The sequence below is a fragment of the Pimephales promelas genome, chromosome 2 (genome assembly GCF_988280905.1).
Source record: "Pimephales promelas chromosome 2, fPimPro1.hap1.1, whole genome shotgun sequence".
Classification (NCBI taxonomy): Eukaryota; Metazoa; Chordata; class Actinopteri; order Cypriniformes; family Leuciscidae; genus Pimephales; species Pimephales promelas.
In genome coordinates this window covers 11,146,017-11,158,826 of record NC_142770.1, presented here as the reverse complement: position 1 = coordinate 11,158,826, position 12,810 = coordinate 11,146,017, and the positions used below count along the sequence as shown (strand labels likewise).

Here is a 12,810-nt window from a genome sequence, read left to right as displayed (position 1 = left end):
TAAGTTCAGGAAGTAGCTGTGCATAAAGTCCATTGGACACCTCAGTAGAGCAAAGGCCCATCTGCCTTTTCAAATACTTTTTTTAGTGCTGATTCAATCAGGACAGTGTGTGCCAACACAAACAAGCTGGCAGAGAGAAATATTTCTGCTGGGAAAAGGTACAAGTGGACCACTATCAACCCTGCAGAGATGTTCAAATTCATTGGACATTGGCTTGGTTCATTGGCTTCATTGGCTTGGTTTTGTACATGGGAGTTCTAAAGCTCCCAGCAGTAAGTGACTATTGGAAGACCATTTTTTTTACAATCAAACATCAAATATTGAAACATCAATATTTCAAGTCTTTCAAATGCAGTGCACAGTGTCATCTAGGGGTGGTTTTGTATATTTTGTAAATTGAGACCATTGAGAATTTTCCATTCTAATGAACATTTTGTTCCCTTTATATTCTTCTTTCAGTGTTTTTCTCAAAAAAAAGTATGGTGACTACTGACTACAGTTACAGAATTGTAAATATCTGTTTTGTTTCTTTATGTTTTTTCATCCAATTTTTTTTGCAGGTGTTCTAAAGCCTTTGAGGAATAAATATGTGTTAAATCCCTTGTTTATTTATTTTTCATATTTTTATATTAAAAATAATAATAATTTTTTTCAATGCCTCCAAATTGTAGCGGAGGATCTGTAGAATCCAGAAATATGTGTCTCTTTACTCCGCTATCAAAATTGACAATTCCAGAAGCCAAAATCTCAACATAGTGCCAGGTGTAACAATCAGAGTAACAATAGCGGCAAAACACTCAATCTCTGAGTTTCTCCCACACACAAGATTGCTGGGGTTTGTTTTATAACGTTCCAATGTATTGTTAAAGATGCGTTTTAATATTTAAAATACTTCAACCTCACCTTAAAGGCCTTTTTTATTGGTTTTCAGCTTTATTTTACAAACAGCGGTACGCCTCCGGTGTCATCAGGCAACAATCTATCATGCATTCTATCCTATGAGATCACTTTATACTCATCGTTGAATATCTGTTAAATTTTGTGTTTGTGCTCCTCTTTTAATAAACAAAAAAATGTAAATCATTTTCTGTTCATAACCAATTCCAACTTGACATCATGGTTGCATGCAAATTATAAACCCAGTGAGGAAGAGGTGTCATTGTGTTGCAGTATGCAATGCTTGGTTGGTAGTGAACAATGTGCACACATCTTTTTTTTTCATTAAACTTGAGGACATTTGCTTTGTGATGATGCCTTTCAGAAAAAAGAAGGTGAGAACTTTCTTTTCTCCACTTTGCACTGCTCAGAGTTATATGACAAGCTGTAAAAAGAAATGATACAAGGAGAGACTGACTTACAGAACCATATTTATTAGTTAAAAAAGAATTTAAAAAAAGGGAAATCAGACCACTTTCAGCAGTTGGAGAAACTGTTGAGCCTGACAAAGGAAAGATGAAAAAATATCAATAACTTACAGCATTATCAACTAACAATGTGAAATTTAAAAGACAAATCATTAGTTAGTAAAAGTTTAAGTTAATGAGACTAAAATAACATTGATTTACAGAATAGCAACTTGAATTTGGATTATCAAAATACTAAAAAAATAAAGTATTACAGGGAAATAAGAGGAAAGACAATAACAGCAAAATTAACTTAGCACTCTAGTAGGGTTGGGTCAAACATCGAGGGTATGTTTACATGACGACAATACTAAAAACGGTAAAGTTTTTCCATTGCATTTTTCATGTACAGATGACAACATTGTCAAAACGATCCCGTTCACACAGATCTGCGAAAACGACAAAACTATTACGCTGCCAGGCCAGTAGGTGGCGATGTCACTTCGTAAAGAAACTATGCAACCTAAGGACTGAACACCTAATGATGATAATGATGGTATAGTTTTCAAAAACTTTGGGGACAGAGTAACATTGCTGTGTTCAGTCCATGGTTCAGTCACGGCGCACGCGCTGTGTGAACAAAAGCCGTAATCAATGCCGCGTTGCGATGCCGTTTAAGCCGGGATCTTTCGCCAACGTGAAACGGTACATAATGCGCTAGTTTATGATCGATTCAGAGAAAAAAAAGCATTTACAATTGCTATAATGTGAAAAGGATTCGTTTTTTGTTTTATACAAGTTATATTTTACTTTTAAGATGACAATATTTACAATAATTTATTTTGTTTACAAAAAGAAAAATTTTCTAAATTTTTAAAAAATATTTTTAAATATTTAATAAGCATTAAATGCTATCTGTGTGTTTCCTTATTTTAGAATCTCAAAGAGAGGATTATGCACTCTTTCATTAGAAAAAAAAATCATACATGAGAGAAAAAAAAGTTAAAATAATCGTTCAATAATCGTAATCGAGGTGACTTGTTCGATTAATCGCGATTATGATTTTTGCCAAAATTGTCCAACCCTACTTCCGATCCAATATACTGTTACACATGCGTTTTCTTTCTCAACTGTTTATGTTCACTTTAGGGCTGCAACTAACGATTATTTTGATAATCGATTAATCGGACGATTATTTTTTCGATTAATCGATTAATCGGATAAATTTATTTCATTTTTTTTGTTTTTTTTATAACTAAATAAAACCCTAAAAACCACACTCTTTTGTGTGTTAAAGTTACAGCAATAAAAGTCTAGCAAGATAGTCATTATATTACGAAACCATAGACCTTTATCTACGGATCAATTATAATAATAACATTGAATCATCTTGGAAAGAGTTTCATCATGTTAACTGTTGTAACGTGACGCGCTGTTTGAAGACCGAATAGAGAATGACTGACAGCCGCAGTGGAGGGAAAAGCTTACGTTAACTTGAATTTAATGACTTAAATATACATTTCTATCTCACATTATACTAGCCTACAGTATGGCTTCATAAAGTATACACGATTAACGCAGGTCACCTATTTTGGTTTCAAAACGGCGAATTTGCCGAAAGGTGAATGATTTTCGTGTATGCTGCATATTGATAGCGGTTTCCTGATGCCCGCAAATTAGTTCAAACTCACGGAATCAAGAATGCGCATGCGAGACAGAAGATAATGTGCTCCAAACCGTCCGTGTTGCGCACAGACCGGCGAGGGAGAGAGACTGCGTGTGTGCCTCATGAAGCGCACGTAAGAAACGCATGTAAGAAGCGCATGTAGCATGTAAACAATCCCCGTGACGTAATCAGACCAACTAATCGATAATGACATTCGTTGACAACGATTTTCATAATCGATTATAATCGATTTTATCGATTAGTTGTTGCAGCCCTAGTTCACTTAAAGGGTTAGTTCACCCCAAAATGAAAATTCTGTCAGTATTTACTCACCCTCATGTTGTTCCAACCCCTTAAGACCTTCGTTCATCTTCGGAACACAAATTAAGATATTAATATCACTCCTGCATACTAGTCCATAGGCTTCTTGAGGGAATGACTCTTGCTGGCATCGAAAAGTCATTAAAGACATTGTTAAAATAGTCCAAGTGACAACAGTGGCTCAATCTTAATTTATCAAACGACGAGAAAACTTTGTGCGCAAAAACAAACAAAAATAACGACTTTATTTCAACTATTCACTTCCTTCTCTGTGGGCCTGTAGTCAGTTAACGTAGTGTGATTGCGTAGAGCTACGTCACACGTAGGCTCACTACTGGCCGACGCTGGTCATGTGTGTGATGCGTGTGACGTACAATAACAGAAGCTTACGCTATTAAACTAGTAACCTCACTCGCGCAGAGGGAGAAATAAACTAATAGTTGAAATAAAGTCGTTATTTTTGTTGTTTTTTTGCGCACAAAAGTGTTTTCGTCATTTGATAAACTTAAGATTGAGCCACTGTAGTCACTTGGACTATTTTAACGATGTCTTTAATGACTTTTCGAGGACAGCAAGTCATTCCCTCAAGAAGCCTATGGACTGTATGCAGGAGTGATCTTAATATCTTAAATATCTTAATTCGTGATCCGAAGATGAACGAAGGTCTTACGGGGTTGGAACAACATGAGGGTGAGTAAATACTGACAGAATTTTCATTTTTGGGTCACCAAATGCGTTTAGGAGGATTCCAGAATTGGAATTGATTTGATTCCCAACCCTATACTAATGAACTGAAATACAACAGAAATACTGACTTACTGGAGCATTACTGGACCAATCTGTATGTGATGTACCGTCCAGCAGTTTCACTCGGTCTGATGATCTTAACAACCTGAAAAACACGACACAAGTTACTTACACCAAATATTTTCAGAGATGTGAAAATAAGAAAGCTGCACTTTAGATTAATTTCCCACCTGGCCTCTTTTTAAGCCAAAGTAACGGGCGACGGGATCCCCAGCTTGAATTCTGGGAAGCTGGCTTTCCTTTAGTTTACTGGAGAGGAGCTGGTTAAGGCTAACCAGAAGTCTCCAACCTAAAGCTATAACTACAGATAAGTTCTACAGAAAACCATTCAATTGTGTGTGAGCAGATAAAGTGACTACATGCTTCCAGGTACAAAAGGATACTATCGTGCTAGCAACTCGGTTACTTCCTCTTTAGTCATCACTATGTGCTCTGGAACAAGCTGAAAAGAATTATCACATTTTCATTGCACAAAAACTGGCAAAAAATCTAAAACGTGCTGAAAGTCCATGTTAAAATGCAGGTTTCTTCTCACCTCGTGTTCAGTAATGTTGATTAGAAGCTCCTGCTGAAGAAACTGCTCAAGGATGTACTTTGGTGCCATGTCTACCAGAGACTGAAATATGAAAGACAAACCAAGTTAAATATCTTGCGCGATACAGCAGCTGCAGTCTGCAGGAATCACATTTTCGTCGGCCAAAACTCAAACGGTTTGAGCACTTTCAGTCCATCGTTTGAAGTCAATGGGTTAAATGCTTGAAATGATGTCTGTGGTTGACACAAGCTCTAAATATTTTTGTGTTTTATTCTGACACAAAATACATCAGTAATACCTGCTTATGATTTAATTAAAGCTTTTAGCTGTCTCAAAAATGTATGGTTGCTAACAAGTGTCATAAGGAGACTACATTATTTGCCGGGGGCATTAACCGTCATCAGCCGAACAGCTAAACCCAACTACTCTAGTCCAGTTTCACAGCTAGATAATCGGACAAGACTGCGTACTTTAAATCTTTTGTGAGGGAGAGAACTACAATCCCATGATGCATTGCAAATTACACTTCATTTAAGGCGAGACACTACAGGTGAATAGGGTAATTTTTTTAACTAGCAGATATCACCATGAAACTTTCCCAGTTGATTACCTACACTAAGATGAGAAAAAATACATTACAAATTTCTGTAATTTAATGTTTAAATATACAGATGAGGTGTTATCTAATTAAATAAGCACTAATTTGCATGTGAAAAAAATTACAGAGGGATTATCTACTTGGATATCTACTATATGGATATATCTACTTTTGTTATCCTGTAAATCAGAATATACTGCCAATTTTTTAAAAAAAAGATTTGCACCATTTTTTTGGAATAAAATGTTATATAAATCAGGCTAGGAATAATATATTTACAAATCCCTCTGTAAATGTCTTCATGATGGAAAGTTTGGTGTATATAGGTGCTACTGAAGTGGAGATTTGGGACTTGGAGTGTGAGAGAAAAGTCATTTTGAGAAAATGGGCTTTAAAGATTTAGCATCAGCCAATGAGATCGCATATTTAGAGTTAAATCCCCCCTTTTACTTTCACAATTGGTTGCTGATAAAAAGGAAATTACTATATTTGGACCCAACAGCGTTGGACAGGAGAAAGAGAGCTTTCTAACGGTGTGTGTGATGACAGGGTGCAGATCGCGATCGAGCAGCAGGATGATTTATAGCGACTGAAGAATTTGAAGAATTTATGAGAAATCTACAGACACAAACAGACAAAGTTTAGTAAAATAAAGACCTAAATGTGTTTTTCTGACTTTTTTTTCACAAGTCTGAAATACGACATGTTATTGAAGACAAATATCCCAAAATCTCAAAATAGACCAATGAAAAAACAAAACAAAGCAACCCCATTGACTCCGCGGGCTCAAACTGAGCGTGACAACAGTCTGACAGTTGTAAATCTTCTAGTAGCTGTGCCAACACAAATCTGAATCGCCTAATTCCTCAAAAACGTTGTTGACATATTTTGTCCCGTTGCTTTTATGGATTCTCTATCTATGGACTTCTCCCTTGACTTTGTGCCTCCATGTCCCTCCGATTGCCTCATAGACAGTAAAAGATTGCTTGCGAGCTTCTGCTCGTGTCTATACGGTAATGTCTCAATTGTGCGACAGAAATTCCCATGGTTATGACGCAACCTTTAGTCTATTTTTACAAAAACGGCTTCTACAGGGGCCGTAAGGTAAGATACAAAATAATGGAGCATTTTATACATTGTTGTATATCTTTAGAACTAAATAATGGACAATTTAAGTCTTTAATCTCCCTCGCTGTACTTTCACGTCATACATCAATACTCTGACTCTCAGTTGTTAAACACGATTCTTTTTAAAAAATAATTGTTTAAATAATCTTAACAACCTCAGACATCAAAGTAGGACTGTCTTAAATGATTTATAAATTACTGTTGAAACCAAATTGACCTATGAAGAAAATAAAGGGAGGTTTTAGTTTCAGAACCCAACAATTGCCCTCTTTAGCCTACATTTACTTCTGGCAACAATAATTAGGCTTTTAAATTCTTTAAAATTGTTCATTTGTGAAGATTATGATAATGAACAAAACATACAAGAATCATAAACTTCTGTTGGTCGCATAGCTTCTTTTCAGCAATAATCCAAAAGCCAATGTAAAACAGTTAGGTATTTGTTGAGGGAGACAGGCTGACGCTAACTTCCGGTTGGCCTACAAAAACACATCACTGCACCTTCGAATAACCTTCCATTGGTGCAGGTATGACATCACTTTGTGGGCCTTGCTAACAATGTGCAAAATGGGACATGGGACACTGAAAAGCTAAACTCAGGCTGCTTTTACAGTCTTGGTATGCTTATAATTGTGAATATAAACTATTCTAATTAAATTTAAACGTTCTGGGAAAATGTTTTAAGATAAAACCTGAGAAAAGTCCAAAAGTCTATGGGAAATCACTATTGGGATTTTGTCGAGGGAATCAGTGTGATACTAACTGCCGGTTGGCCTACAAAGTGACGTCAGACATTCCTGCACCACCATCTAACCATCGATATCGCAGTGAATATGATTGTGGCTCACTCACCTGTTTGGCGGAGGGCGTCATGCCCATCTGCACTACAATAATGGCCCGAGTGATGTTTTCTTCCTGCATACGCTGACAATACATCTTTATGGTTTTGATTCCAACCTTTGGTTCCTCTGAAAGCAAGATAAATATGTATAATCAGTCCTGGACATCCGAAATATATCAAAAATCCATCAATAGTTCGTAAGCGTTAAACAGGGATGGAAGATAGAACATACCAGGGAAGAACACAAACATCTGGTCGGTTGGATCGTCGTTGTGGGCGACCAGGACAGTGAGGTCGGTTCGTCGAGGTCGTCCCTCACTGGGTTTGTCTCCAAACTGGCTTCTGAACTCATCAAGAGTCTGATCCAGCTCATCTTGCGTCACCAAATAACCACGGTCGTGGCAAAGCTACACCGAGACGATATACACAATAATAACATTACATATTTTGATGTGTATTGTACTAATAAAACATTAAACTCCTACGGATCGGAATAAGAGTCACAATAACGGTCTACGCAACATGGCTTATAACGTTACTAAACAAGTTGTGTTGCTGTTCATTTACCTGCATTATAGTTTTCCTAATTTTCCATAGTCTGTAAGTCTCTTCCTCGTCATCCATATCGCGTTAAAACAGATGATTAATACAAAATATTTCGTTTAAAACAGACAGCTGATTCGAGCAGTGTACTGCACGTTTGCGTCCTGCTGATGGCGCGTGTATATGACGTCAGACTGAACAGAACGCGCACTTTGATTAGGTATATACAAAAACAATACGTACTACGTTTTTTTTGTAAATAAATAAGCTTTTATTATAAAAGTGTATGATATAATGTCAATAATAGCAAATAAATGCAATATTAAATTCGATTTTTTTATAACGCATACATTACAGCTAATCTTCATTATTTTATCGTTATCGATTTATCCTAAAAACAAATATTAAAAGGGAGGAGGTTTTATAACTATCCAGAAACAGTTCTGAGTATCTGGAATTTCATGTGGAAAGTGCGTGTGTTTTCTGCAAATAGGTTCGTTCAACACGAACAGTTCAAAGAACCGGTTTATAAAGTGATTCGTTGATTCCTTTGTCGTCCCTTACATCCTAGCATTAGATATATTACATTCACTAAAACGCTCAAATATAAGGGTAAGTATTGTTGATTAATGACATTTTATTAGTACGGGACATTATTGTAATTTCATGAGTTCTCGTAAGTCGGATCCGGATCATACTTTATGAACGAATCGTTCTGTGTCTTATGAACAACTAATTCTCTGAAAAGAATCGACTTAAAGGAACGATTCATTTGGGCATCACCACCGATCGATCACTACTGGACTTTGCGAAGCGTAAAGAACAAAACATGAGTTTTATCAATCGTGTTTTGCTGTTCGGGGCTTTATCGAGCAGTGGGATCATTGGTGCAATGGTATCGAAAAGTTAAATACTTCTTTAACTTACATTTGCCAATTTTAATCATATTACGTAATCTGGTAAATACGATCTAGTGCTGCGTAATAACGGCTTTTGTAACGTTAAATGTTTATCATCAGTATACAGATACATGAGTATAATCAGTCCTATTGCGCAAGATCTAGCTTCGCTGTATGTGTTTAGCCTTTGTGTAGTTATCTGGTCTGTTATTTAAATGATGCGCAATAACAATCTATTTGTTTAATCATGTTTCTTTTTGGCATACAATGGTATATTCATGGGTGTTTTATTGCAATTAATGTGTCAAACATTATTTTATGTATTATTATTGTTATATTTTTTGTTGTTGCATGGATCCATCCGGCAATGTCTAAATCACTATTCATATGAAATATCATATTCTTCTACATTTACAGTATAATTTATATAATGTGCACATAAGAGTCTTATCTGACATGTGGACCGAGTGCCAACACACACATCAAGCTATCAGCTTTATCAGGTTGTGTAAGATCGTCACCCAGTGACTTTTGACCTCAAATTATTTACCATCAAATCCCTTGCATGTGGACCAGTTACAAGCATGAAGTCAGCAAAAATTCAACCTATTAAGAAAGAAACCGTCACAAGTTAATATTTATCAGGATCCCTATATATATATGAGGAGTTTTCAGTGTTCTGGATGTTTCTCGAGGATAAGGTGCTTAGCAAGAGGATTTGATCGAACACGCTGCCTGCTGTTTCAGTAGATAGTACTGAAAAGCAGCCATGCGTTTCTTAGGCTCTGCTGTCGTTTTCTCCCTAGTGTTGCAGACTGTGGTGAGAATGATTTTAATATGTATGAATGTGAACACTGGATTAACAGGTTTTCAGTTGCAGTTGGACTTAAAATACTTGTATTTGTATGTTTTCAAATGTATTCAAATATGTCCTACTTGTTTTCCATCTCAGTCTGGACAGCTAGAGGACTGGCAGACGGCCAAATCCATTTACGACTTCACAGTCACAGATATAGAAGGCAATGAAGTTTCTCTGGAGAAATACAGGTGAGAGATAGAAATGAGCGCGTCAGCTTTTTCATTATTTCATTATATTTCATTTTCAAATAAATTAGTTCTGGAGGAGTCGACGCTAATTGATGAAAGTCAGAGTCAGTCTTCAGTTTTTGGGCAATTGGAATTGACAGATTTCTATTGAAGCCCATTTCCACCATAGAAGAAAAACACATGTTTTGGTAAATCATAAAATGAGATTATTAGATGAATTGACTGTGGAAATTGAAATAAGTCACAGTATGACATCCTAAGTCATATACGACACAAATAGTCACAGTTATGAAATTAAAAACATGAGAAGAAAAATGTAAATTATGAGATTAATTGAGTAGAAATTGACAAGTCACAAGTATGACATTAAGTCATAAATATGACATAAAAAGTCACAGTTATGACAAAAAGGTCAAAATTATGAGATGAAAAGTTTAAATTATGATATATAAAGTCAAAATTATGATATAAAAAAGTAAAAAAATTATAAGATGAATTGAGTCGAAAGATGAATTATAAGTAGGGCTGTGCAAAAATTAATTGCGATTAATTGCATCCAAAATAAAAGTCTGTGTTTACATAAAATATTTGTGTGTTCTGTATATAATTATTTTGTATATATAAATACACACACATGCATGTATATATTTAAGAAAATGTGTTATTCATATATAAAATATTTATATTTATATAATATAGATTATTTATTTATAAATATATACAGAATTTAAGCGCAAATAATTCTTAAATATATACATGCATGCATAGGTATTTATATATACAAAATAATTATACACAGCACACACAAATATATTATGTAAACACAGACTTTTATTTTGGATGCGATTAATCGCAATTAATTTTTGCACAGCCCTAATTATAAGATGAATTGACATCTTGGATGACATGGGGTGAGTAAATTATCAGCAAATATGTTTTTTAAAGTGAACTACTCCTTTAAGAGTCACTGTTTTGTAACACTAACAAAATCTAATCTACTGTATATTTTAGGGGAAATGTTGTCATCATCACTAACGTTGCCTCAAAGTGAGGCAAAACCCCGGTAAACTACTCTCAGTTTGCAAAGATGCACGCCAACTATGCTGAGAAAGGTTTACGCATCCTGGCCTTCCCATCCAACCAGTTTGGACGGCAGGTACGGAAAGCAAAAATCTTTTTAACGCTCTTAAATCAAAATTAATACCATGATCCAAATAATATGCTTTTGTTCAGGAACCAGGAACCAATTCCCAAATCAAGGAATTCGCCAAGTCTTACGGCGCAGAGTTTGACATGTTCAGTAAGATTGACGTGAACGGCGACACCGCGCATCCTCTGTGGAAGTGGCTGAAGGAACAACCCAATGGAAAAGGATACTTTGGAAAGTGAGTTGACTTGTAAATTATGTGTAAATTTGATATCATTCAAGGGATAGTCCTGCCAAAACTGAAAATGATGTCATATTTACTCGCCCTCATGTCGTTTCAAACCTGTTTGACTGTCTTTCTTCTGTGGAATTTCAAAGAAAATGTTCTGAAGAATGCCGGTAATAAACAGTTTTGGTTCCTATTAACTTCCATTGTTGTTGTTGTTTGTTTTTGTGCATACAGTAGAAGTCAATGGTTTTGGACTGGTAAATTCAATCTGTTCATCATATAAAGCAATCAAGTCTCTTCAGAAAATTGGGACTAACCCGCTCGATTCATATGGAATAGTATTACGATCTATTTATGAATTTTTGAAGAGTAAAAGTCGTAGTTGCGTAGACTATCAATAGAGGGACAGAAATCTCTCAGATTTCATGTAAAATATCTTTATTTGTGTTCGGAAGATGAACAAAATTCTTACAGGTTTGGAACGGCATGAGGAAGAATAATTAATGACAGAGTTTTCATTTTTGGGTGAACTATACCTTTAAAAAACCTGATGCATTCTAAAAATTATATTTAAATGTCTATTGACTGTTGTTTTTATTCCATTATAGTTCCATCAAATGGAATTTCACAAAGGTATACATTTTTCCTTTGAATTATGCCAATGCAAAGCGTTTTACGAGTCGCTAAATCTTGTATATTTTGTGGCTTCATTAAAATAAATCCTTAAAATCAATATGTTTTTGTTTTATTTTCAGTTCCTTATTGACCGTGAAGGCCAGGTTGTGAAGAGATATTCTCCCATGCAGGATCCAAGCGTACGTTGTTCAGTTTCTACTAATCTTTGATTGTATTCTAGTCATAAACTAGGTTGTGTTTGCGATTAGCTACAGTATCTAATTGTCACCGTGATATTGGCTCAAAATTTGCAAGTTTTATGAGATATTTCTCTTCCAGGTGGTGGAGAAGGATCTGCCCAAATATCTCTAAGAAGAACCATTAGCTGAGTGTCACATGACCCTACCCTGCCCTGACGCCCCTCTTCATTCTCCCCGACTGACAGCTGGGAATCAGTGATGTCGTCTCAAGGAATAATGATGGTTTGTTTCGAAACCCCGTCTTGAGGAAAAAACAGACCTGATGCATTGGCGTGCAACCCCTCCTGAGAGCATCATCTGTGGCCAGCCGTCAGTCTGGAGAGAGACTTTTGTCCTTAAACTGCCCCAGGGCTTTTACACGAAAATATGTACATTTCTTCAGCACTAAACATGTTATCATGACATTTCTTAATAAATGCAAAGAAATTGATTTTAAAATTTGTGAATGTGGTGATTTGGTGTCAGTGAGAGTTTATTAAACGAAATGAAAATCAGCTGCTTCTATCAGCTTGAATTTTACAATGCATTGAAATTTAGTTTTTACTTTTGATACTTTTAAAAACAAGTACTTCTTTACTTTTACGGTCTTTATAAATTAGCTACTTGTAATGGAGGAATATTTGACCAGTATTTACTTTCACTAAAGTCTCCAGTAAGGAAGTCGTGTCCTTAAGATACACTGTGTATCTCTTTTAGTTTATTCTTAGCTGAAAACACTTAGTTGTTTCAAAAATATATGTGCTCATTAATGTATATTTACTCCGTTCAAGTAATAAAGTATTCTCGTGAGTGTATAATATGCCATTGAAAATACATACGGGTGAGTGGTTC

At 35.6% G+C, this 12,810-nt stretch overlaps 2 protein-coding genes across 3 annotated transcripts; one reads left to right on the top strand and one right to left on the bottom strand.

Annotated features, from left to right (window-relative positions):
* Positions 1-1,354: 1,354 nt before the first annotated feature.
* On the bottom strand, positions 1,355-7,978 carry LOC120486530 (DNA-directed RNA polymerases I, II, and III subunit RPABC1). Its single transcript, XM_039682607.2, has 8 exons — positions 7,807-7,978; positions 7,472-7,646; positions 7,251-7,366; positions 4,673-4,753; positions 4,521-4,579; positions 4,308-4,386; positions 4,150-4,222; positions 1,355-1,438 (listed from the first exon to the last, which is right to left on the bottom strand). The coding sequence occupies exons 1-7, from the start codon at positions 7,861-7,863 to the stop codon at positions 4,157-4,159; spliced, it is 633 nt and encodes a 210-aa protein (XP_039538541.1). The 5' UTR covers positions 7,864-7,978; the 3' UTR covers positions 1,355-1,438; positions 4,150-4,156.
* Positions 7,979-8,527: 549 nt separating this feature from the next.
* gpx4a (glutathione peroxidase 4a) lies at positions 8,528-12,417 on the top strand. 2 transcript variants are annotated; one of them, XM_039682608.2, is made up of 7 exons: positions 8,528-8,677; positions 9,634-9,728; positions 10,740-10,884; positions 10,962-11,113; positions 11,713-11,737; positions 11,860-11,919; positions 12,059-12,417. In XM_039682608.2, exons 1-7 carry the CDS (start codon positions 8,612-8,614, stop codon positions 12,089-12,091), a joined length of 576 nt encoding a protein of 191 aa, XP_039538542.2. In that variant the 5' UTR covers positions 8,528-8,611; the 3' UTR covers positions 12,092-12,417. The 2 variants fall into 2 exon arrangements, with proteins under 2 accessions (XP_039538542.2, XP_039538543.2); XM_039682609.2 differs by lacking the exon at positions 8,528-8,677 and adding an exon at positions 9,354-9,501.
* The last annotated feature ends 393 nt before the right edge of the window (positions 12,418-12,810 follow it).

Coding starts and splice junctions, on each gene's coding strand:
- LOC120486530 (XM_039682607.2), bottom strand. CDS start 7,863: ATGGATGACGAGGAAGAGACTTACAGACTATGGAAAATTAGGAAAACT. Junction 7,367..7,471: donor GATGTTTGTGTTCTTCCCTG/GTATGTTCTATC, acceptor TCTTGCTTTCAG/AGGAACCAAAGGTTGGAATC. Junction 4,387..4,520: donor ACCGAGTTGCTAGCACGATA/GTATCCTTTTGT, acceptor GCTCCTCTCCAG/TAAACTAAAGGAAAGCCAGC.